Here is a 23,493-nt window from a genome sequence, read left to right as displayed (position 1 = left end):
GGGGTACCACCACCCCTCTGGGCAGGCTGTTCAATTCAGTGCTTTGAGGTTCTTCGGAAAAACAAAACCAGAACAGAATGGGTTGAGTATTTACTCGTATAGAATTTGATTTCTATTTTAAAAGGGATCAGACATAGAGCTGTGTGGTTTTGAAGACCTACGCGATGCCAGCCGTTTGTTATCCTCTGCACAAGCAGCGCAGCAACTTCCGCAGGCTCTGTCACAAGCGGCTCGCAGCCAGCGGCCGGGCTGGGCAGGGAGAGAAGAGCTGAGACTTGGCGGCAGCGCCAAAAAGCAAGGCAGAAAAAACCCGACCCTACCAGCCCGCAGGCGGCGGGGGAGCGGCTCGGCTCGGCTCGGCTCGGCTCGGCAGCTCCCCCCCCCGGCTTTTCCTTTCGCTTCGGGGCCGCCCTGACCTCGGCGCAAGGAGAGAGCGGGGCCGCGCCGCCCATGGGCCATGCTCTACCGGAGCCGTGAGTGCGGGACCGGCGTGCGGGCCCGAGCCGGGGCTGCGGGGCTGCTGCTCGGGGGCTGCGGGGTGAAGCCGGGGGGTTCTGGGGCTTCTGCTCGGGGCTGCCTGCGTGCCGGGCGCTCAGGCTTGGCGGAGGGAGCACGGCGTGCAGCTGAAGCTTGTAAAGCGCGTCTCCTCGCGTTTCCTTAAGCACGGGACTTTGTTAACAAAGTCAGGATTTAGTTTGTTCCGCCAGAGATCCTCTCCCGCTCTGCCGTGGGAAAATAAGAAGTCGGATTGCGATGTAACAATTAACAGATAAATAAGAAAACACTGCGTGCTGGGGCTGCTGTGGCAAGAGTAATGTTTAGCACATAAAATAACTCCATAAATAAATAGATTGGAAGAAGTAGGAGGAAACAGCCGTGGCTTTGGGATCAGCCAACAGGAAATGCACGGCTGCCCTCCGTGCGGGAACAGCTCGGGGTGGACTGCACAGGAGCTGAGCTCTGACAATCCCAGTGCTTTGGAAGCAGCTGCTGCCTTCAGGTGCTCTGGAAACACGCGGGATCTGTCCCCAGGGCACACGGGGGTTGTGGAGCTGACTGCCCCAGCCCATCGCTGCTGCTGGTCCTGAGGGCGGGGGGTGCAGCCCTGTGCTGAGTGCCACGGGCACCGTCCTTGGCTTGGAGCTCGATGGTGGACTTTAAGGTCCTGTTTGACCCACGCCATCCCACAGTGTGATGACTGCAGGAGGGGACGCAGTGGGCAGCACTCCCAAGGGCCCAGCACAGTGCTGTGTATGTGGGCCATGGCCACATCCCCTCCGGTGCCCTGGGCCCAAGCCACGCTGTGCAGGGGAGGCTTGGTGGCCTACGTGCCATGGGTGTGAGCAGGAGCTATATTTAACCGCCAGTTCTGTATCATCATCAGAGCTGATGGGACAAAAATACCTCCGGTCAGCGCGTGCTACAGCTCTCCTGGCAGCTCCGCTTCGCCCTGTGCTCAGTAATCACGGGGGAGGCTCTGCTCTATGCCACGCTGGGTGTTTCCAGTTCTGCCCTTGAGGTGCTGGTGGAGGTGGCAGGGGAGTGCTGGAGCAGAGCACAAAGCGCAGTGGTTTGCAGCAGTTTGACACGGCCATAACAGCACCGTGCTGTCCCACTGCTGCAGTATGTCAGTAGAGAGGTGGAATAGGCTTAAAAGTACAATGAAAGGAGCTATAAAGTGACAGTGCCTGTTTCTGTTGCCACAACAAGGTCAAGGTTCCTATGTGCTGTAATAATAGTGGTACGTTAAGAATCTGCTTTCATGCTGCTCAGAAAATCTGAAGGTAAATGGAGCAAACTCTGGATGCTTGTACCCTATCCATTTTCCCAAGGATGGGCACCATAAATATCACCATATTTTGTAATAGTAAAAGTACTTCAGTGAGTTTTTTATTCTATATTCTTACGCTTTCTAAGGTAAGGAGGCTGCTTCTCTTTGTAGGAGGGAGGTATAGGGTGTATGTCATGGGGCACAGGGAGGTGACACTGGTGGGATGCCTCAGGCTGGAGGGCAAGAACACGGCAGCGATGGGTGATGCCTGTGGGTACCGCAGGGACCTGGGATGCGCTGCTTTGGGGTCCCATGGTGCCTTCATCAGGGCTATCCCAGGCTCTGCTGGGGGTGCTGGGAGCTGGGTGCTGTGCTTCAGTGCAAATCACTGTCACAGCTTGTTTGGTAGCTTTGCCATAGAAGGATGCAGGCTTTCTCCATACGTTACAAAAATACCAGATTTTTCAGTAAAAAAAAATAAACAAATGTGCAGTAATAAATAATGCATCCCTCATCATAATTTGCAAAGCCAAGGTTCAGCCTTGCTTCTCTTCAGGGTTTGTAGCCAGGAATGGCACATTGCCTCCATACCTCAATGGGTAATTAAATGTTTATGGGATGTTGTGCTAACGGGAGCTTTAAAACACACAGAGTTCCTGTGCTTCCTCGTGAAGAAGTCATAACAGCTAAATTATTTGTGGATAAAGCAAATCGTGGCCGTGCTAATTCCGCAATTCATCGTTACAAATCTCCGAGCTGGGGAGGGTGAATTCCTGCTCTTAACGCCGGGTAAATGCGTTTACCCCGACCCCAGTCCAGCGGCGGCCGCACGGGGGCGGTGGCGCGGGGCGGAGCGGGACGGGGCGGTGCTGCCCTGCCCCGGGGCGGCCCCGCCGCGCTCGGCAGCAGGAAGGGCCGCAGCCCCGGGCCGGGCCGCTATGCTGGGTGAGTGCGTGGCCGGGGGGGGGCTGCGGGAGCCTCGCTTCGGGGCCGCCGCTCGCGTCCCGATAGCCGCCTCCCGGCGCGGCGGTGCCGGGTGCTCTGCTGGCGGTGCCTGCGCTTCTCTTGTCTGTTTTCGGAAGTTTATTTGTATTTTTTTTTTTCTTGGAAGCTGCATCGCTCCTTGTCCGGGCTCAGCGCGCGGTGCGCCCTGTTGGCGTGCAGCCGCTCACCTGCCGTCGCGCGTTTCTCAACGCCGCGTTTTGTAAACTCGGGATCCCCGCGCTGGGGCCACCCCTGCAGCTGCAGCTTCAGAGCTGGCTTTCATCCGTGAGTCATAGCCCGTGAGTCACCGGGCGCCGGGCTGCGGGTGGCATTCGGGAAGCGGCGGTGCTGCGTAACCTCAAGTCCTTGGCGAGCGCACGGCGATGTCTGAGCCGCGTTACGGTTCCGCTCTGCTCCAGGGCGCGTGCGACGTACAGCCGAGGGCTCGCATCCCTACGGGGTGTGTGAGCCTGTGCTGAGGCTCGCGGTCAGTGAGTGGAAATTGCCGTGGGTTTGAACGTCAGCGCACGCATTTTTCCGCTGCAAGTGGGGAATTTCTAATGGATGTGGGCGGAAGAACCCACCTCGAGGCAGCCGCTGCGTGCCAGATCCCACACCTCAGCTGGCGCGCGGTGATTGAGGGGAGTGTGCCACTAACACCGGGTTGCAGCCTTCTGCTCGTTAGGATCGAGCACCTGCAGGGCACCGTGCTCCTGGTTACCCGCGGGCCCTCTGCTTACCTCCCCTAAGGAGCTTGAAGGAATGCGTACAAAGAAGCGCCGCGTTCAACTCTGAAGAGCCATTTGAAGCTTTGCTTTCTTCTGTTTTTAAAAGACACTCAGATAACGCTGAGTTACTGAGGTTGCTGTCAAGGACTCTCGCAGTTAGCAGCAGCACTTGGCCTGGAGGGAGCGCGGTGCCTCTCAGTGCTTCCAGCCCCAGGGAGCAGACCCATTGCTGCACATGGGGTGTGTGTGTTGGGGGGGGTGGGTTGGGGTTGGTAGGCAGTGCAGTTTGATTATCTCGGGCACCTTCCCTGCAGCCAGATTTTCTCTTAAGTCCTCCACACCCCTTTGCTGGGCTACCGAAGGGGGAAAGCCAACAACTGAATGAGTGTGAAAGCTAACGTTTTGCTGAGATACAAAGGGATTTTGCACAGATCCGTGCACACAGTTGGTCACATGCCTTCAGGTCTTAATTGCCAGCTCGCTTTTGTGATGTTTATGAAAATCATTGGGTATTTCTGCAGGAAGTGCAACCTTTGCTCGCATCGCCCAGTAGATGCCATTGGAGTTCCTAGAATTGATGTTTACAAATGGTGTGCGTTATGAAGAACGGAAGAGATGTATTGGGGTTTTGTTTGCTGTGTTAAAATTTTATCTGCTTTATCTTGTCTGTCTGCTTGGTAAATTGAAGGAGGCAGGCTTTTGAGGGGAAGCAACCAACGTCAATATCATAATAAAGCAAAGGGTGTAAGAGGCTGTCGTGACTCCTTATGCCAACATCGGTATGGTTGTCCAGTGGGGGTGCCCACCTGCCTGGCTTCAGGCTTCCTTCAGGCCTCCTGGGCCCAGGCTGGAGTTAGAGCAGGGAGCACAGTTCAGTGCCACCATGGAGCAAGGAGGGGCTGAGCACAGGCCTACAAATTTGAAATGCAGCTTCTTTGTTTTCTAAACTGTGCTCGATGTAGGTTAGGGGTGCAGTTTGAAAGGGCAGCACAAGTAGGACATGCAAGAGCATGCACAATGGGGACAGAGGCAAAAAGCGACCTGGGGACACCCCGCTGCTGGTGGCACTGGTGGGGACAGGAGGTGGCTGAGGCAAGCAGGGCCGTGGAGCAGCACGTGGGAGTCTGAAATGCACGGGTGTGCCTTCCAGATATCCTTATCGCCCCTGAGCAGGGTGCTGCATCCCAGCCACTAGCATCAGTGGCGATTTGTTTGGCTGTTTTTTTTTTTAATTTAATTATTATTATTTTATAATTCAGTAGCTCTTGCACTGGTTGCTGGCTTCTGTGGTGCATTCTCTCTTCCCTGGTGTACCAGAAGCTTGAACACAGCCATTGCTCCTGTGGACTGAGCAAAGACTTCTCAAGTTGGAGGAGAGCTGGGAGGCTTCAGAAGAGGCTGGGGAGGTGCTGGGGGTTGTTTTTGCTCTGGTGGTGCTGAGGTGGTGTTGAGCTTGATGACGTCTCACCAGAGTGTTTTAAACCTTGTGCCCAGTCCTTCCTCCCACAATGAAGTAACCTGGGGAGGTGGTGGTACAGGTGGGTGAAGTGTCTTTGCAGGATGCAGAGAATGGAGCATCCCATGGGGCTGGGGAGCATCACGCAGATGCAAGAGCTAGGCCTGAAGCGTGTCCTTGGGTGGCACAGGTAGCAGTGTCCTCAGGGGGCACTGACTCACTCTCTCCTTGTGTGTTTTGGCTTAGATCAGAGGAAAATGGAGCCGCCCAAAAAATCTCGGTGAGGCTTATGCTGTGTAATTCAATCTGTGGTGTGTGAGTGTGCGGGTTTCAGATGGCAGCAAAAAGCCTGTGATAAGGCCAGTGATGATTCAGTGGATGCGTACAGATGTGCCGTGAGGACACGCCGTGTTCCTGACTGCTCAGAAAAGAATGTCAGCTTAAATGTGATCTCCAGCTGGTCCCAATTAGCTTCATTGCTGTAACTGCTGCTGGTAGACTTCCACGTGCTGCCTGCATGGAATCAGCAATGATGAGGCAGCAATGGAGTGTGTGGGAAGCAGAGATGAGATGACACATCAGGGCTGCTGTTATTTTACGAACTAAGATCCATTCAGTCTATCAGAACCTTGCCGTGCTTTTGGTACTTGCTGTGGTTTGTTGTTTGAATGTCAAGGTGTTATTTGAAGTTAAATTCCTTCGCTAGCTTGTTAGACTTTGATTTAACATATGCTTTTTGTAAGCCTGCAGAAGGAACAGAGTTGTTTGTGACACTCAGAGTCATTCTGGATCATGCAGCTGAAGCAGAGGAGGGAGGAGGAAATGGGAGAGGTGCACCTCAAAATGTATTAGTTTGGACAGACAACTTGACAGAGCCCAATGCCCTATCAGTACCTCCTGGTCCTCACCTCAGCCTGTAGTGCATCCAGATGAGTGGGATTGAAGAGAAGTCCTGCATCAGATAACATTGAAATGGTTGCAGCAAAGGGGAGCTGCAGAGCAAGTAGCGTGGTGTGTTTGTAACAGCATGCTATGAAGCTGCCTTGAGAGCCAGCAGCAGAAAGGCTAGGAGTTGGAAACACATGGAAATAATACATGTCTGTATGCGAAACAAGAGTGGAACTGAAGTACTTTTGTGCCTGTGGAATTGCAGCTCTGTGCAGTATCAATAGCCATGTGTCTTAGTTTGAGTGGGAGCAACTTTGACTCTAGAGAAGTTGTGACTTCACAGTGAAAACAGTGGGGGATTTTCTTGAACCCTTTCCTGTAAGTGTAGTTAGGGCTACAAACATGTAGAAAAAAGGAGAGTGTATCAAAATTAACAAACATGATATAGAAAGGGCAAGGGCTTTGCACAGGTGCAAAGCATCATGGATTTGTTTTCTGGCTTTTTTTTCCTTCATTCTTTTGTGGTTCTTCTCTAAATCATAGGGCACAGAGAGCTGATGATGGTCTATTATCTGCTATCCAAGTACCATAAAACCCGTGTGTGTGCTTTAAGTATGGGGAAGATAACTGTGTTTTTATTCTGTTCAGTTTGGATGGAGGGGTTTGTGCTGTCCAGGTGTGCTGTGTGTACTTCCAGGGCTGGTGACCAGTGGAGCTGGTGGAGCACACTTGTGCAGGTCAGATGTTTTAATGCTTATTTCAGGTATTGTCACAGATAGTTCTGTTTCTAAATCTGATAAGAGCACAGTAACCCATGGAACCTGTCTGAACCTGTCTGCATCTTTAATTTCATAGTGGCACCATGCTAATAGCTATAGGGAAGGCTATCATCTAAGTGGTGAACTCCTACAAAATCCATTGCTGTCAAATTGGAAATGGTGTCCAAAATGACAGCAAGTCTTGATCCATGTATTTGCAGATGTCCAGGTTGATTTTGAAAAAAGGTATTTTCGTGAGATGTGTATTTGAGTGTACTGTCATGGTAAAAATTTACTGCTTTTTGAATGCTTGTTCTTCACTCTCCCAGGTGATGGAGAAGGGAAGTTTGCCTTCTTTGAACAGTTTCATGGCGTATTAGCAGAGATTTGTTCCTAATGTTCAGGTTTTGTTTCAGTCTGGGCTGTTTACACCGGGCAAATTGCTGAATTCTCCCCTTAGACAAAAGGCAGCACTAACTCCTGGTGGCTGGGTGATACTGGTGCCACTTTCACCCTGTTGTGCCCAGCTTCCCTGCCTCCCGTCCTGTGCCACCAGCCCTGCTGCCATCAGGTCCTCAGCAGCAGGCAAAGACCAGCCCTGTGCTCTATGCTGTTAGCAGTCACATGTGGACTTTGAAGCCAAATCTATGTCCTCTTACAATTCCATGTAAGAGAGAGCATTTCTCTATGAAACACATTCCCATCGATTTTTTTAAAATAAAATCTTAGTTTTAAACTCTGCAATCTGACTTTGTATTTAAAAATGGTAGGAAACCTTCAGTGACTTAACTTTAGGACTGGGTGGTTACTGTCAGTGTATTTGAGGTATCCATCAATCCATGACACCCAAGTAGTTTAGAACCTTCTTCCTCTGGAAAGAGAGAGCAGCTCTGGTGACTGCCAGGGTTTGGGCACCTGTAATTTTGGGTGGATGGATCTCTGAAAGCACACGGCTGTGCTGCACTTCAGCTTTCCAAAATTAGGTTGTGGTAATCACTTTACTTTAGGTATTTAACAGCTCTTAGGAACATGAAATTTACATGATTTAAAAATGGTTTGCTAAGTCCTTACTGTGGCTTGTTCTTTGTATTCTTTTACCTCCAGATCAGTCGTATTGTCACCGGCTGCAACACGACATGTATTTTCTTACAAGCAATAGCCGACTGAATGAGCAAGTGGTTGATAAAATTATTCTTCAGCTTAACAGAGTCTACCCCCAGATTCTTAACAATACAGAAGCGGAAAAGGTAATTTAATTAATTTTACTCCGTCTCTGAGTGTTCTGTTGTCTTTCTGCGAGCTATCTAGTGACCATTTTGCCCTCATAATTAAAAAAGCTCACAGTCTTTCACATCTCCTCAGGTGTTCTTTCTTAGCCTCATTTGAGCTGACATTAGCAGACCTTAAGGTAGTATTTCAGCACTTTTCGGATTAGTAAATGTGTCTTCACACAGTGTGCCTCTGTGTTAAGAAAATACTATCCCGAACTTTTCAGGTAAGACCACCTCTTTTCTGTAGGTAGCAGCCCAAAGGCTGGATCCAGCATGTGCATGCTGAGTTGCTGCTTCACCCACTGATCCCTTCTTCCAACTATAAGTGTGGGAGCTGAGGAATGGATGGAGTTAGTAGCATAGCTATGTATGGAGGAAGGCTTCATTTGCTCAAGAGCTTCAAAATAAATATTAAAAAAAAATAATAATTTTATTTCTGTGCTTAGCAGACATAAATGAATTGCTCTCCTATAGGTCCAGGGAAATTTCTGTCAACTCTATTGAGAGTTTGGGAAGCTTACCATCCCCCTGTATCCATTTGACCTTGTGCGAATTTTGTCGGAATAAGAGGTGTTGTATCAGGTACATTGTATTCCTGTCCCCCAGAGAATGAATTGATCCTAACTCAATGTACTGCAAATGTTATCTGCTGTACTGGTATGAAATGGAATGCTTTGCTGAGCATGGTTTTGGTCACTTTCCAAATACTCTGGGATCAGTTCGATGTGGGTAAGGTGCACATTTTCATTCTCTTTGTAAGATCTTCTAGTATTCATCGTGGTTTAGACTACAGAAAAAAGAACTTTCTCCTGCAGCTGCTTGCCGTGGTGCCTGAGTAATGAGAATTCATAAATGCTGCACTGGGTATGCAGCAGTGCTGGAAGCAATCGAATGTGTAGTCTTGGGATGATGAACACTCCAATATTGTGACTAATACAGTCAGTATAAAATACCTTTTTGGGTGATCACTACTAGGCAACTAAGGGAAAACCTGAAAACGTTAAAATTTCATATGGTATTTGTTCCTATTTTGTCTTTGCTGTCAGAATCAAATTGTAGAGTGGCAGCTGTTGAATTGAGTGCAGAGAAACAACAAATGTGGAGTAGCTGTCGCTTTACTGGGGGGAAAAAAAAAGGAAAGGCAAAGACAATATGCTGTCCACCAAGCGGTGCTGTCCAGGTGGAGCTCAGCGTATTGAAGTGTCCCATGCAATGTATGCGTAGGTTCCCTTCATTTTCTGGCCCATTGTTTTAGAAAATGGGCTCAATTCTCTGCGATATTATAAAATAATGTGAAACTGTTCTCTAGCTGTTATAATCTCTTTTCTGATGAGTGCTTTTCTCTTGCAGTTCAGGAATCCAAAGGCATCACTCCATACCAGGCTCTCGGATCTGATAAAGCACCTTCAAAAGAAAGGAGAGAGACACTGTCAGGAGTTTTACAGGGCCCTACAGATCAATGCTGAACAGCTGTATAATGACCTGCCAAGCAGGAAAATCTTGAGTAAGTTGATTTGTAAGTTGATTGAGTTGTGTATTTTCTTGTCAGTGTATCATGAAACCTCATTTCACTTGTTCTGTTCAGATTATTTAAATGATTATTCATTTATTCCCATATGTGGCTTTGACTGCATAGTTCTTGTTATTTGTTAGCTAGTGTAGGCTGTCCAAAATTCTGTGGTAGCCTTGAAATACGAGCCTGTGCCTTTGAAACAGCTTAAGTTCTACGTGTGAGATAGCAATGTAACTCATATGAAGGACAGTTTCTTTCTGTAATGGTTGGCCCCTCCTGGCTTTTTTTATTCTCACTATGCTTATTCTGATTGGTAGCAAATCAGAACATTAACAAATCTGAGGTTATTTTATTGTAAGCTTGAAAACCCAATGGCTGGGAATCTTGCCTTTTCCTCAATCCATAGATCATCGAGCTGTGTCTAGTTGAAGATGAAGCAACCACATTGTTAAATCATGCCTCGTTCGTAGGTCCTTGCGATGCTGAACTGTGACATGAATCACTTAGCATTTGTTTTGTGCAGTTGACGTGCCTGACTGATGTCCATAAAACTGCCCAACAAAAAATATGTACATGTTTGGGCCTCAATCCTTTTGAGGTACATACATATATACAAGTTTGATTCTGTACTACAAAAGAGCTCATATCTCTAAAGAAAAGTATCAAGTCCGACTTCCTATGTGTTGGTTTTACTTTCTTTCCCCACCTAGTGAACTGGAGAAAAAGAACAATGTTCCAAATGGATGGGATGTACGTTGTGGCCTCCAGCACGCTGAAATGCAGCTTGAGGAAAAGCTCTGCTTTTAAGTTAATGAAGATGCAAAGGGGCTGTAGTATAAGAAGTCCCTATTAATGATCTAACAGCTCTAATGCTTCACTGGACAATTGATTTCTAGTTATTAGAAACCCAGTTATGTGCCGGGGAGAAATTTTAGTAATGTGGGTCAAGCTCCAGTTAGATTCAAACTATTGCACCAAAAGTCAGTAGGTTTTAAAAACAAATGAACAAGCAAAACAAAAGTCACTACCACCAACAAAAGCAAACAAAGAATTATATCTCTTTTCTTTCTAGGCTATGGCATACTAATTACAAAAAAAAAAAAAAAAAACACCATGCAAAATTGTAATGACTCTTTAATGTACAACATTGTCTAGCCTTGTTTAGCCTTTCATGTTGAAAGAAAAGGTTTGTGTCTGTCTAGCACAAATAGAAAACAGCTGGAAGATACCACCATTTCACTGCCTGCACAGATAGGCTGCCAAGTTGCCTCAGGTTTTCAAATCCCATACCCCAACCCTCTTGAACAGCAAAAGCCATATGGGTTCAGCCTCATGGCAGCTTTAAAGCATGCTTGTAATTTGCTGTTCACCTTGCAGAATTCATACTCTTAGAGGGAATAGGCTCCTGAATCAAATAGTTGCAGATCCATCACTTTCACCTGAGGGGCAGGTGAGGATCCATAGTTTTTTGTGCAAAACTGACTGAATGACAGTCATAAGTAATTAACAGCAGCTTGAGTTGGCAGTCAGACTGCATATTGAGTATGGTACTAGAGGGGCTTCACAGTAAAAATAGGCTGATTGTGGTACCCCCAAACCATTGGCTGCTATTGCATTATGCAGAGGGACTCCAAGGAACAGTCATAAGTCATTAAATACTATGTCTTGGTACACTCTTATGTCACCACCCTCAGAGCAGTGAGAATGAGTTAAATTAAGTGAATTAAAATGCTACTACATGGTGAGGTTCTGCAGCTCCCTTGTATTGACCTGAGAAGGAAGTAGTGTGTTGGCAGTGTTTGCATTAATGCATTTGCTGCTGCTTATACGTTCTAAAACAAATGTGCATTCTGGACTGAATGGCTGATGAGCATTTGTGCAGCATATTAAACTAAAACCACAAAAAAAAACAAACCAAAACAAAAAAAAAAAACAATTCTTCAGGAAAAGCTATCTTTTCCTGTTATTTCTTCCTCAGGTGACCTTGAATCATTTTGAATGTTAAAGGCATTATCCTTCAGGCCTCCAATATGAACAAGTTCTGTGTTACTCAAATGTTGTTCATAGGAGTAGTTGTTCAGTTTTGCAAAAGGTAGCACAGTGTATTGCAGAGTTCACAGAATTCACGCTAGAATTTGTAGATGCGTAGAACAAAGGGGATCTCTGACCTGGGGCATTTGTTCTAAGGACACAGGTCCAACTGAAGCAAGCAGGCTTACAAGCACCTGGAAGAAACGTTTTGAGGACGCTGATGAACCGTGGCCTGGACAAAATTCTGCCATAGATTACATGCAACTGTGCATGTAATAGTATTTAGTATTCTACTAGAATAGTATTTTCTACAAAGGAGAACCTTTCAAAGATTTTGTTCTTATTTAAAAAACAAACAAAACTTTCAAAATTTGCACTAGAACAAAGTTTCTTTGCCTCAAGTACAATATTGCAAGCAAAATGTTCAGCAATGTCTCTGAGCTCCCACTAGAGGGTGGGGAAGGCACATGGCACAGACCCTGTTGGAGCTACTGAAGCCAAATGGGTTTTCCGTGTGACTCGGAAAATGTTTTCATTTCTCTCAAAGCTGACATGGACTAGGAGGATAAAGGATCCGCTCAGTTCTACCCAATGATAGCTTTGACAGAAGCGCAGAGCTGGCTGTGCTGTCCTGTGAAGCGTGAGGAATTGTGTGCTAGGTTATCTGGAGAGGGCATCCCTCACAATGTGCAGGCTGCATGTGATTGCCGTTGACACAGAGTGCACTGTGGGGGCTCTGCAGCAATTCTTTCTCCTTCGGTGGCTCCAGGTCTGCAGCCGAGTGGTTGCAGTGCTGCTGCTCTGCAGGAGAGCCGTGCTGTCACCTCCTGGGAATGGGGGACGTGCAGAAATGGGAGGAGGATCAAGCTGGGCCTGTTCTAGTGAAGTGCAGATGCTACTTGGATAGTTTACTCCACAGCAGCTTCCTTGGTGTCCTCTCACCCATCCTGGCTTGCCTAAGGGAGAGCCTAAATGCCTGTCCTGTCTCAAGCGCTTCCAAAGGCTGTTTTGTGGTTATTCCTTTGTTAGCTTGGAGTACACCTTCATGGCAGGTCTCTAAATAGAGGAAGAGACCTAGCAATACTGCTGCCTTCTGAATTCTTGTATTTCAACTAAGTGGTTTCCTTGCTGCAAACTCTTGGAAATCTTAAGGACAACTTCCTTTTTGTACATGAGTTTGCAGAAAAATATCATCTAGAGGCAAAAATTGCTTGTGCCAAATGTTAGTATGTAGTCCCTGCAGATTTCAAAAGAAATTGTATGAGTGTTTAGCCGAGAGCAGAATTTGGATAAGCGAAGTGTGCCAAGCAGTTTGTTCCGAGGGCTCCGTCTGCCAGATACACCCATGCCCAGAGATTTACTCGAGGAAGAACGGGTGGTGAGACATTAAATCAGAAGGTTGCTCTCAGATTAGTGCACGCTTTGGCTCGCAAGTATTTTGTATGCGTTACACTAAAAGCTGCTGGCATTATGGAAGGACTACTTCCTGCTTTCCTCACTCAGGAAGCAGTTTGACTGCTCCAAAGTACTCAGTTGTGCCAGGGATTTTCAGTCGGTGTTGCTTGTGTGTGAATCCAAGCGCTGCTGTGTGTCACGTTCCTTCTGTGGGTAGGGCTTAACCAGATCAGAGATGCTGCTGCAACTACTTACAGCTATTTGCGGTGCATTCAAGTGACCGTGTGACTGTCTCTTGATCAGTGTATATCTAGGTGTAACTGTAGCAGTGATTTACTTCTGGAGGGGCCAATATTTCATGTAAAAAAAAAAAATAAAAAAAAAATCTGAAATGTGGTATTTTGCATGTGCTCATTATGTTTGTGTTTGCTTGAGCTGAATACTAACTTCCGATGTGTTGCTTTTATTTCTAGAAACCACAGATTCCGCAGAGATAGACACTGACAAGGAGAAATGTATGCTAAATGACAGGGGTAAATAAATGCATATAGTGTCACTTTACGGCTTTTCAGATTATGATGCAATTTATTTTATTACGTAATTTGCATTTCATGTATCATAGTTTGTTTTATGATGTCTTTACTGTCACCATCTAAGTGGAATGAATGGAGGGAAGCTGCCGCTGAGGAAGCCAGTGCCAGGAAATTCAAGAGCCGAGTTTAATCAATATTTACAGTGGTATTTTTACTTGTGCCGTTCTAGCTAAGCTGTTCATTTGCTATGATTTCTCCAATGGTTGAATAGTAAAGGCTATCCTGCTGCTGCTGCGATTTTGCCCAAGGCCGGCTTTTTTTTTTTGTATAGCTTTCAATTTTTTGATTTTTTTTAAGCTTTCAATTTAAGTACAAATCTTTTGAATACAAAGATAGAAAATGAGCGAGGGTGAACTTAAATATATTCTCTGTGGGAAAACATGTTAAACTTCCTTCCTCTTCCTTTTCTCAATGCCCAGATTACAGGGAGGTAAATATTCTATTCACTGAAAGGTATTTTGAAAAGGAATTGAAGAACAAAAGAAACTGAAAGAAAGATGAAGATTTTTTGAAATTCAGAGTGACCTTTTTCTCGCTTAAGTTTTAGTTGATGTTTTATTTAGAAATTTCCATTTGATTATGAGAGATTAAAAGAGCCGTATGTAAAATATGTTTCTGTGGCAGTTTCTGCCCTGAGAGAAGGCTGAAATGAAGGGCAAAGACACATTTTTACTCAATGTGTCATTTTGTTTGGGTGCTTATTTCTTTGAATATGCACATATGGTTGGCTCCACTGACTCGTTATTCTGGAGTACATGTTTCCTTAAATTGACAGGCACAGTTCAATTGTAGCTGTATTCATAGCAAAGTCATAAATACAAATAGAATATTAGATGATGAAGAGGCAGATATAAATCTCTGAGGTTTTTGTTTATGGATAAGTATGAATTAGAAAGGTTCCACTGAACATCAATACTGAGCACCAGCATTAAGCTGTGTGTAATTCCAGGCAGACCCATGAAAGCAGTGTTTCCTGTGGGAGATTTGTTTGAGGTATGTGTGAGGCGCTGCACTGCAGAATTGTAAACAGGAACGAGAATATTTGCTTTTGTCATGAAAGCGTCATTTGTGGAACATCTGTGTGTATATATATATACAATCACACATGGTCCTTTCCTGCTCCATTTTATATGGAAGTATGCACAAGTGCTATTGGAATAAGTGAGACATATAGCTACAGGAGTCAAGAAAGTCCTGTGTGCTAATTGCAACAGAGCTGGTGCCTGGCAGTGCCTGGGCTTCTGACATTCTCTGTTCTCCTTCTCTGGCACTTGTTATTTTTATGGGGCCTGTTCCTGCACGCTTTGTACAGAAAGATGACTCGGTGTAAGGAAAGCCAGTAGAGCAACAGGATTCAGAGAGAGAGCAGCAATTCCAGTGCTAGGCAAAAGGGGAAAAAAAAAAAAAGAGAGAGAACAAGTAAAACCCTAGAAACTTTCTTGTAGGGGATTGTAGTGTCATGTGGCATATTTTCACAATACTCCTTCTCCATGGGCAATGCATTGACCCAGCAGAGGCAAGCTGTGGATAACCCACACGCTGCATTGTGTGGGTTATGTCCCAGTGACCTGGTTTCTATTTTGCTATCTTATTTAAAGGGTTTCTTAGCACCAAGGGTTAGGCTAAGAGAATGTCTGAGAAGGCTCTTGCTTCCATTTACTAGAATGCAGGTGAACAGAGGCGAACAATGAATGGTGTCAAAGTAACTGTAATAAAAACTAATTACAGTACAGTAAATGTTCTTCATAGTACGTTAGCTACAGCACATAATAATTGTGAATGTGTTAACCTCATTTGAATACACTTAGTTATGCATATTAACAGCAATTGATGATTTATGAACTCAGATAAACTTTCACTGCTCTCCTCTGTCTTAATGGGTTTCCTTTTCCATTTCCTCTAGGCCCGGTGTTTTTCCTCGCCTGTTTCAGTGCGGCGGCAGGATTTGCCTTATTTTGGTATTGCTGTAACTCAGGTAATGTACCCTGGTATTTTTCCTGTTGATTGCCTTACTTTAGCACGTGACTGGGGAGAGCAGTGTGCTTCTCAATCTAACATGGCTTACTTAATAGAGCGGGTCAAGGTGTCATCATTCATTAATGAGGTTAGGATGCAAACTGCACTTCAGACATGCTGAGACATAAATAATGGATCGTTTGTCGACAGAGGATGCCACAAATAGGGACTCTTTTTAAAGGCAGTCATCATGTGAGCTCCTGTTGCTATGGCAATGGGTCATGGTTCCCAGCAGCCACGAGGTGGAGGCAGAAGGCAGGCCCAAACCTGCTGGCCCCTCACCTTTGGGGAGCCACGACTATTTGCAGAGCTCCGACTCGCTGCGGCCACTGAGCTTGAGCAGCTGCAGTGGTCACCCTGCTGCACTGGGTGTTTGCCATCCCTGCCCAAAGCTTCTGCTTTGCAGGGCAGGTACCTGCTTTATTTCCCAGTCCTGCCTGCTTCTCTCCCAGAGGGAGAGTGGCTCTTAGCAGAAGGGTGTTGGTGTGTGCCCCTAGATGGACTCCGGTGAGCCAGTGCCAGTGGGAGTGGGCAGCTGGTTCAGAGGGATCCTTTTGTGCCTCCACAGTGTGGGAAGTATCAGTCTTCAGGTGGTAGGTGGGGAGCAGAACTAATACTTCATGTTGGATTGGTGCCTTCTGCTCCTCATTCCCTGCTCATGGCAGTCACAGTTGGGTGTTGCTGCTGACATTTTTCAAGGAGTTGTAGGCTGCTGACCCTGATCTGTAGCCCCAGCTCATGGATGTCTGGGGTGATGCGAGTCTGCGCTGTGTTCCCTTTCATTCCCAGAGCTGAGCCCTTCAGCAGGACTTTCCCTGGAGTCAGGGTTTAAGACTAAAAGGGAACCATTAGACCACTGAGGCTAACCCTTGCGCTTCCTTGGCTGCCTTTGCCTTCCTTCACCAGTGTTTAGTTCAAGCATTTAAAAAAAAAAAAAAAAGAAAAGAAAAAAACCTTCCCATAACTTCCCTTGATCTTAGTTAATTGTCCAGAGCTCTCCAAGTCTTTTGTTCCAAGACTTTTTTTCAGTCTTTGTTACCCTTTCCTGTACCTATGCAGTGTCTCTATTTCCCCCCCACTGTAATGGCCACCAGAGCCAGGTGCAATGTTCCATCCTCACACCGCCCAGAGCCATGCTTGGGTGCAGAGCTGCCCTCATCCCTAGCTCAGTAGCCTCCTGTTTGTGTGTCTGAAATTGCAACAATGCTGGTCTTCATCGTTATCCTGTCTTGGCAGCTGATGCATACAATACTGAAGGAAACAGGCTTTCCTCTAGAGTACTTTTTGTATTGATTTTTTTTTTTGTGGATGCTGCTCACTAGCTAGAATGAAATTTAACTGTGTTCATGTTCTCTCTCCTCCCATCTTCATTTCTGTTTTAGATGCAAAAGTCATAGGAAGATCCAGGAGAATCTTGGGCTTTTCTCCTATTATCATAGGAAGACATGTTAGAAATATTTGTATGTTGTATTTGGAAGACATCTCAAGAAATTAAGGAAAAGCTGCCTCTTCACTTAGACATCTGTACAGTATATCTGCCAAGGGAAGACAACGGTGCATGAATATTAATGTACTATACTCTCATACCAAAGATTTTATTAACTAGCTTCATCAATAATTGTGTTGCCTCAAGATGTATTCAGATTTTCAGCTATATATGTCCTTCCTTATGGGAATGGACCATTTATTTTTGTAAATGCTTATTTTAAAATATTTATCATTTGGATAAAAATATTTTTAATACAAACTCTAAAACGATATCCTATCTGATCATGGGTTTGCATATGTGTATTTTATACTGGAATGAAGGAACATAACTGTTTAAGGAATGCTAGCCTGTCTTTTATGGTAACTAATTTAAGAAAAGCACTTAAAAAAACACCAAAAACACTCGCACTCAAAGCCTTACTTTGAAATTGATCTCTATCTCAGGACTGTTTTGTCTGGATCCTTTATATTTACTATTTGAGCTCAGGTGGGCACTGGCCCCTGCAAAGCTTTTCAGTGCCAGTTACCTCTGTGTGCCTAGTCACACACATGTCCTTGCCATGTGTTGTAGTCCTCCTGTTTGTGCCTCCTTCCACTTGCCTTGTTCAGCTCATGTTCAGCTGTTCATCGTGGTTTGAATGCACTGGAGCTCGTGCAGGCCAGCTCCCAGCCCATGTCAGATCTGAAGCACTTGAAATTACCAAGGAGACTTTTCAGATTTAGCTTTACCTTTTACAGTTGGGTTGTTTTGAGGCTGTATGTTCAAGAAATGGATGTAATCTGCAGTGTTTTGCAGGGATGTTGTATTGTGACTTTATCTTTTTTAATGGACAAAAAAATGTGTACCTGTTTGAAAAGCCTGAAGTTCCTCATAATGCCATTTGGTTTTGTTTTTCATCTGTAAGTTGGAACCTGAAAAACTTGTAAATCCCATTTTGAACATACAGAATAAGATAAAAGTTTGTGGGGGAGGTTCAGGGAGTCAGGGCTACAAGTTAAGTGTGTAGTGTTTGTGACTTTAACCATGTTCCTGCCTCGCTCAGTATGAATACTGGTGAGAAGTGGCATTGTCAGGGGGTAGTTCTTCAGTTGCTTGCTGAAGAGTGTAAGGAATTTGAGGAGGGGATGGGACCGTGTCCCTGTACTTGATGAAAAAGGTGCTTTGCAGCTCTTCTTGCACTGGAATGCAAATTCCAGATCAAATTGAAAGCTGTTGGAATTTCTCATGGGATCCTTCAGTGCATGGTGCCTTGTGCTGTAGCTGCTACTTATTCAGGCAACCATCCCATGGAGGACTAAGTGATTTGAAGGGGTTTTCTCAAAACATTCAGATTGAAGATTGCCTTCCAGCTGTAAGCTTTATTTGTCCTATAAAAATGTCATCATTTTCTACAAAGCAAATCATCTTGCAGTAGCTGTGTTTCTTTCCAGGACAGCTCACCAGATACAGTAGCAAGTGTGTAGTCCAAAAGAAGAATTATGTACAGGGCCAAGTTTCCAAATAAAAGACCCAAAGAATACTTTCAAGAAGCGTCTGAGAGATGAAAAGGCTCAACAGATCCTGGTTTTACTCTTCTGACAATGTTTCTGCCTACTGCCCACCCCAAGCACAGTGTGCAGGAGCTGAGATGTCGAGAACGTGCAGGGCAGTGTTTTGTGTAGGTAGACATACCCCAAGATCTGCAGTGAGCCACAAGGTATGATACACACTTAACAGCCTGACTGATGCAGTGTGAAACATGAAACCATACAGATGCCAGGCAAACAAAGTAACACTCAGCAGAGCAATTTTAGACTTCTTTTCCCCTATCTCCATCCCACCATCTCTTGTATCTCCTTAATCTAATCTCCATGGGATTCTTATTAGGGAGAGATCTCTAACAGAGGTGAGAGTGTTTCCTATAGCATTTCCAGACGGCTTTGCTGCCTGAGTTATACCGTGAGCTGCTGCTGTGCTGCCTTCCATCGTGGGATGGGCTTTAGTTATGTCCTCTTGTATTGGCCGTGCCTTGCCTTGTGTTTAAAGTGTTTTTTCCTCACACAAACCATCTGTAACTTACAGCATTTGGAATTAACTGTTACTCTCCCCCCACTGCTTAAATCCCATAAGTAGCACCTTTTAAAGGAGCTAGAAAAAGTAGCTCTGAAATCCAAAGGGGTTTTTAAATCTTTGCCTTGAAGCCAACTCTGAAACATCATTACAGGAACAGTATTCCATTTTACATGAAAACATTATTCAGTCACATTTCATTTCAAAGCAAAACTAGAGGTCATATTGCTGCTAGGCAGGTTCCTTCTGCTGGGGTTATCCAGCACTTCACCCTTAAATAACAGGTTGCAAATAGTTGTGAACTGTTGCTGAAGCCTGCAGAAGCTGTCAGTGCCTTGTCCAAACTGCATCAGGAGCAGTGGCTGTGCAGTTGCACGTGGCCCTCCCACTTCCTTGCACCAAGTGGCTTCCTTGAGCCTTGAAAACCATGGAGAATTGGAAAGTTTATTGAAGGCTATGGCTGTATTTCTTCCTCTTCTGAGGCTGCTCAAGATGAGGATGTCTCTTAAGAAAAAATGCCAGGACAAGCTATCCCCAGGGCTAGGGCTGGGAGGAAGAAGCAGCTCAGATTCATCCCAATACTAGTGACAGGACCTGACAGCACGGAGTAGAAAATTATCTGTTCCTCTGTCAGTGCTAGTTTTCAGTGTAAGAAGCAAAGCAAGCTTTAGAACTGTTATGTGCATAGGTTTGTGTAATGTGTAGTCTCTGGAGAAAGCAATGGCTTGGTTCCTTTCCCTCCTTTTCCCTGCACTGCCATAATCCTTACAAAAGGTATGAAGAAGTCAGGCAGAGCTTCAGCGGGTGTTTTGTAGTTCTCTGGGGTAGAACAGAGCGCTGCAGGTGAGCCTGTTGGGAGACATGCATTTTCTTTGAAGATTTTTCTTTCAGGAACAAATGCAGTGGTTTAATACACTTCTCCACAATTGTGTCTGTGCAGCAAGCGCAGGCAGATGAAGTGATAATGCTGTACTCAGTTCCTGAAGGAAGCACGAATGTACCTGCCTGGGATTCAGGTCCTTCTGGGCAAGCGCTGCTCTTTACTTCAAAATAAATTACGTAGGGCCCTGGATGAGTCTGTCTGACTGCAGACTCACAGCTGCCCTGTCAAGTCAAGAGCAGCGTTTGCTGCTGGAGCGGTGCTGATATTTGGGGGCATGCTAGCTGTGTGTGTCGGGAAGTTGTCCTGCCTGTGCAAAATTGAGTAAGTGGGTGAGTGTGCAGAGGATGGAGGCTGTTCTTGCAAACACTGCGGTAAACATACAGTAGACATTGAGGAGCTAATAGAAAGCAGCTCTGTTTTCAGCTTAACCTCTCTCATGTTTTGCAACTCTGGCTGGAGAAGAAAAATATTTGCTTTTCTCCTGCAGCATTAGGAGCAGCACGGGCTGAGGAGCCCAGCAGCTCTGAAGTCTGCAAACAGCATTCAGGAAGGAGGCGGGCAGGAGGACTGACATCTCCAAGAGTGGAAGCGTGCAGCTCTCAGCAGTGCCCGCAGCGCTGTGCTCTGTGCCATGCCTCCAGCAGGGCTTGCTGCAGCCCTGGGGGGACCAGCCCCTCACTGCTGTCCCACTACCTAGCCCAAAGTCTTTCTTCCTTGCTTTTACTCATGAATCGGCATTTTGATTCAAAGCAAAGCTGAACTGCCCTTGGTTATCTTAGCCATAGCGTCCATGCTGCCAAGGTCACAGCGGGATTGCTGGGCAGCCCTGAGCAATGAGCAGGCAGGCTGAGTAGCTCAGGCAAGCTGGGCTGTCTGCATCCCCAGAGCTGGGAGGCGAGGTGACAGCTCACACCGTCAATGTGCACAGCTCCATGTGCAGACAGCCTGCTATTTAAAGTGCTTCGGTGCCGGCTGGCATGCCTGCCAGCGAGGGCTCTAATGAAGTGATGATTCACTGCAGGGCACACGGGGCTACTTGATAGCTGCTGTCTGCAGCGTTCAAAGCTGCCTAGGCAAAGTTGCCTTCCTTAGTTTTCATTTGTATTTTTTTTCTTATACTGTAATAATTTGAAAACATTAAAGCATTTGGTTAAAAACTGCAGCTACAGATGCCTTGTACTGCTGGTCTGCATACACAGACATTATCCAGAAAAATGTCTTGCCTTAGCTGCGTGATCAAGTGTTGTTGTTACACAAAGAAACAAAAACAGTTTGCTGCACTGCACAGGGCCTGTGTTTTGTAATCATTTATCCTCACGTATGTCTTCTTTAACTCTGTAAAAATCAGTGGCTTTTTTTTTTTTTTTTAATGGGGTGAAGCTGTTGATGTAAACTGTAATAAAGTCTGTACTGAGAGCAAAGCGCTGCTGTGTGTGGTGTGATCTGCTTTGCCCCTCCCAGAAGGGCCCCCAGCACCTTGTCCTCGTGGCGGCCTTCTGCCCGCTGCTCCCTGCTCTCCAGTGGTTGATTTGCTGTGGGGCACGTGGGACACCCTGGCTCGGTGTCATTTTGACAGCCCCATGGATCATGGCCCGTTGAGGCCGGTGTGGGGCCTACAGCAGGAGGTGGCTCAGCTGGGGTTACCTCGACCACCCCTAAAGGGACTGCAGGTGGCAAGAGCACACAGACAGACTTGTTAGCGGCCTGTTCTTTTGTGTGAGCTTCAAGAGGAGTCTTGCCAAGTGGTGATGAACCAGAGGGTTGTGGTTGAACCATTGCCCTCCTTTGGAGTGTCTCTGCCAGGTGTGCTGGACAGAGGCCTCCCCCGCCGGCCGACACGAAGCTCCTTGGGGCAGCAGGGTGCAGAGCTCTTCTCATGGATATCACTACAGCCAGGACGCATGTGAGAAACCAGCATGGCTGCCTGCTAAAACCCTGAGGTCTGCTCCAACCTCAGCTGCTCTACACCTCGGGCTTTATGGAGCAGAAGCACAGAGCGGGGCCCTGCCTTGCTGCATGCACAGGAGAGCATTTCAGGTGAGTCCCGAGCTGCCCTTTCTATTTCAGAGCACAGGCCACAGTAGTCTGCGGCTGCAAGAAAAAGCTTTTCTACATTTTGGTGCTGCTAAATCTTTAATACCATCGTGCCCAGCAAAGCAGAAACCTCTGAGCCAGGCTGCTCCATGCAGGCTGCTGGTGCGGGAGGCCGCTGTGAGCCACCGCTGCAGGGGCCCAAGCCCTGCACACCTCCTGCCTTGCAGCTGCTCCCAGCGTGCAGGGGCCTCCTGTCCCACTTATTGCTGCTGCTGCTGCCCATGCTGCCAGCATTCAGTCCTGCTCCAGTCCTCTCCTGCTCCTGAGGAGGGAGGTAGGACCCAGAAATGACAACAAGCATGCTGCTGCTGTGCCTCTGGAAAAGGAAGGGCATGGCAGCAGTGACACCAGGTGGAAGGTGCCAGCATCTGGGCTGGATGGCCACGGCCTTGTGCCACAGTGGTGCTCTCAGAGGCAGCATGGGATAGACTGCTGCTGGGCTTTCCCACGTGATTTTTATCAGGGTAGTTTTCACAATTATAGCACGGATGTGAAAATCAAGTCCTTTCCAATGGCTTAAATAATTTTCTTCCTTGATGCCAAACAGTTGGAGTAATACTGGGTGGTAATGGAACTGTTTTCCTCACATATTTTTGGTGCCAGGGCAAATGGCTGGCAGCATTTCAGGAGTTCTGGTGCAGCTCTGTGTATCGTGGCTGCTGATTTACAGCTCTTCTCCTAAATAATTCAGTCCTATCCTGCCAAAAAAAGGGTTGGGGCCTCCTCTGAGCTGAAGGACTGGAGAACAGAGGGGAAGCACTGCTGGGGCAGCTGCAGGGGAAACCAGGAAGAGATTTGCCTCTCCCATGGGGCTGTGGCAGTGCCCTGGGACAGCAGCCAGGCACGGAATGGTGCATGCCAGCAAGTAATGCAAGAAGAGGAGGAGTGCCACAACAACTGATCTCTGCTTCAACAGTCTGCAGAGAGAGGAGAAAGTGAGTTCAGACTCATTCCCTGCATCCAGATACAAGGAAGGACATCTTTTTGCCATTCCCTCACAGTACCCAGGAGAGAGGTTGGGCTATAGATGGTTGAGGATTCTCTAGAAGATCACATTCCATGTCTTCTACTGCTTGCCATGATGTATGCTGGGTAACTTGTTGCTCACCTCCTGATGCACGTGATTACCAGGAGCCATGAGAAATAGGATCAGGAGTGGGCTTCCCTTGGGGCACTGGGATTGGCTCCCTCCTGCCCTGCTCGTTACGTAGCTCAGCTGTGGAGCTAGGCTCTCCCTTCTCACCTGGGGTTGTGAGGGGTAACTGAATGTGGGGGAGGTGATATATGGGCAACAGTGGGGTGAGGAAGGATCTTTGGTTCCTGTTTAGGCCTAGGGGATCTGGCAAGAAGTCTGGGTGATGGCTGGAGGACTCTGAGCAGTAACAAGCACAAGCCTATCAGGATGCCTTGTTGCCAGGTAATAATTACTATCTGTTGGTTTCTGGGGTACCAGTTGTTTCCTGAGGTTATTCTAACGGAAATGCAATGTCTGTGGTATCCTTCTGCAGTATCCTTTCCTGGATGTTGGTATGACAGTGACAAAGCTGTTGTCTGAAGAACTAAACAGTGCTGCT

At 46.6% G+C, this 23,493-nt stretch overlaps 1 protein-coding gene across 13 annotated transcripts in view; it reads left to right on the top strand.

Moving 5' to 3' along the window:
- CARD19 (caspase recruitment domain family member 19) overlaps positions 234 to 23,493 on the top strand; it is a 73,049-nt gene continuing 49,789 nt past the window's right edge. For 2 of the 13 annotated variants that reach the window (XR_002442664.1, XM_021409979.1), the window contains exons 1-5: positions 4,743 to 5,021; positions 7,690 to 7,832; positions 9,207 to 9,360; positions 13,269 to 13,328; positions 15,292 to 15,363. Coding sequence is in view for 5 of the 13 variants with exons in the window: in XM_021409979.1 (XP_021265654.1) it covers positions 4,940 to 5,021; positions 7,690 to 7,832; positions 9,207 to 9,360; positions 13,269 to 13,328; positions 15,292 to 15,363 (511 nt within the window). In the remaining 8 variants the exon portion in view is untranslated. Of the gene's footprint in view, positions 474 to 2,599; positions 2,717 to 4,735; positions 5,022 to 7,689; positions 7,833 to 9,206; positions 9,361 to 13,268; positions 13,329 to 15,291; positions 15,364 to 16,786; positions 18,413 to 20,312; positions 23,337 to 23,493 lie in introns of those variants that run through there. The other 11 variants (XR_002442662.1, XM_021409978.1, XR_002442663.1 and 8 more) reach the window with 11 other exon arrangements.

The sequence above is a fragment of the Numida meleagris genome, chromosome 11 (genome assembly GCF_002078875.1).
Source record: "Numida meleagris isolate 19003 breed g44 Domestic line chromosome 11, NumMel1.0, whole genome shotgun sequence".
Taxonomy (NCBI): Eukaryota; Metazoa; Chordata; class Aves; order Galliformes; family Numididae; genus Numida; species Numida meleagris.
Note: the sequence above shows the minus strand (reverse complement) of the source record. Positions and strands in the feature narration are given on the sequence as shown.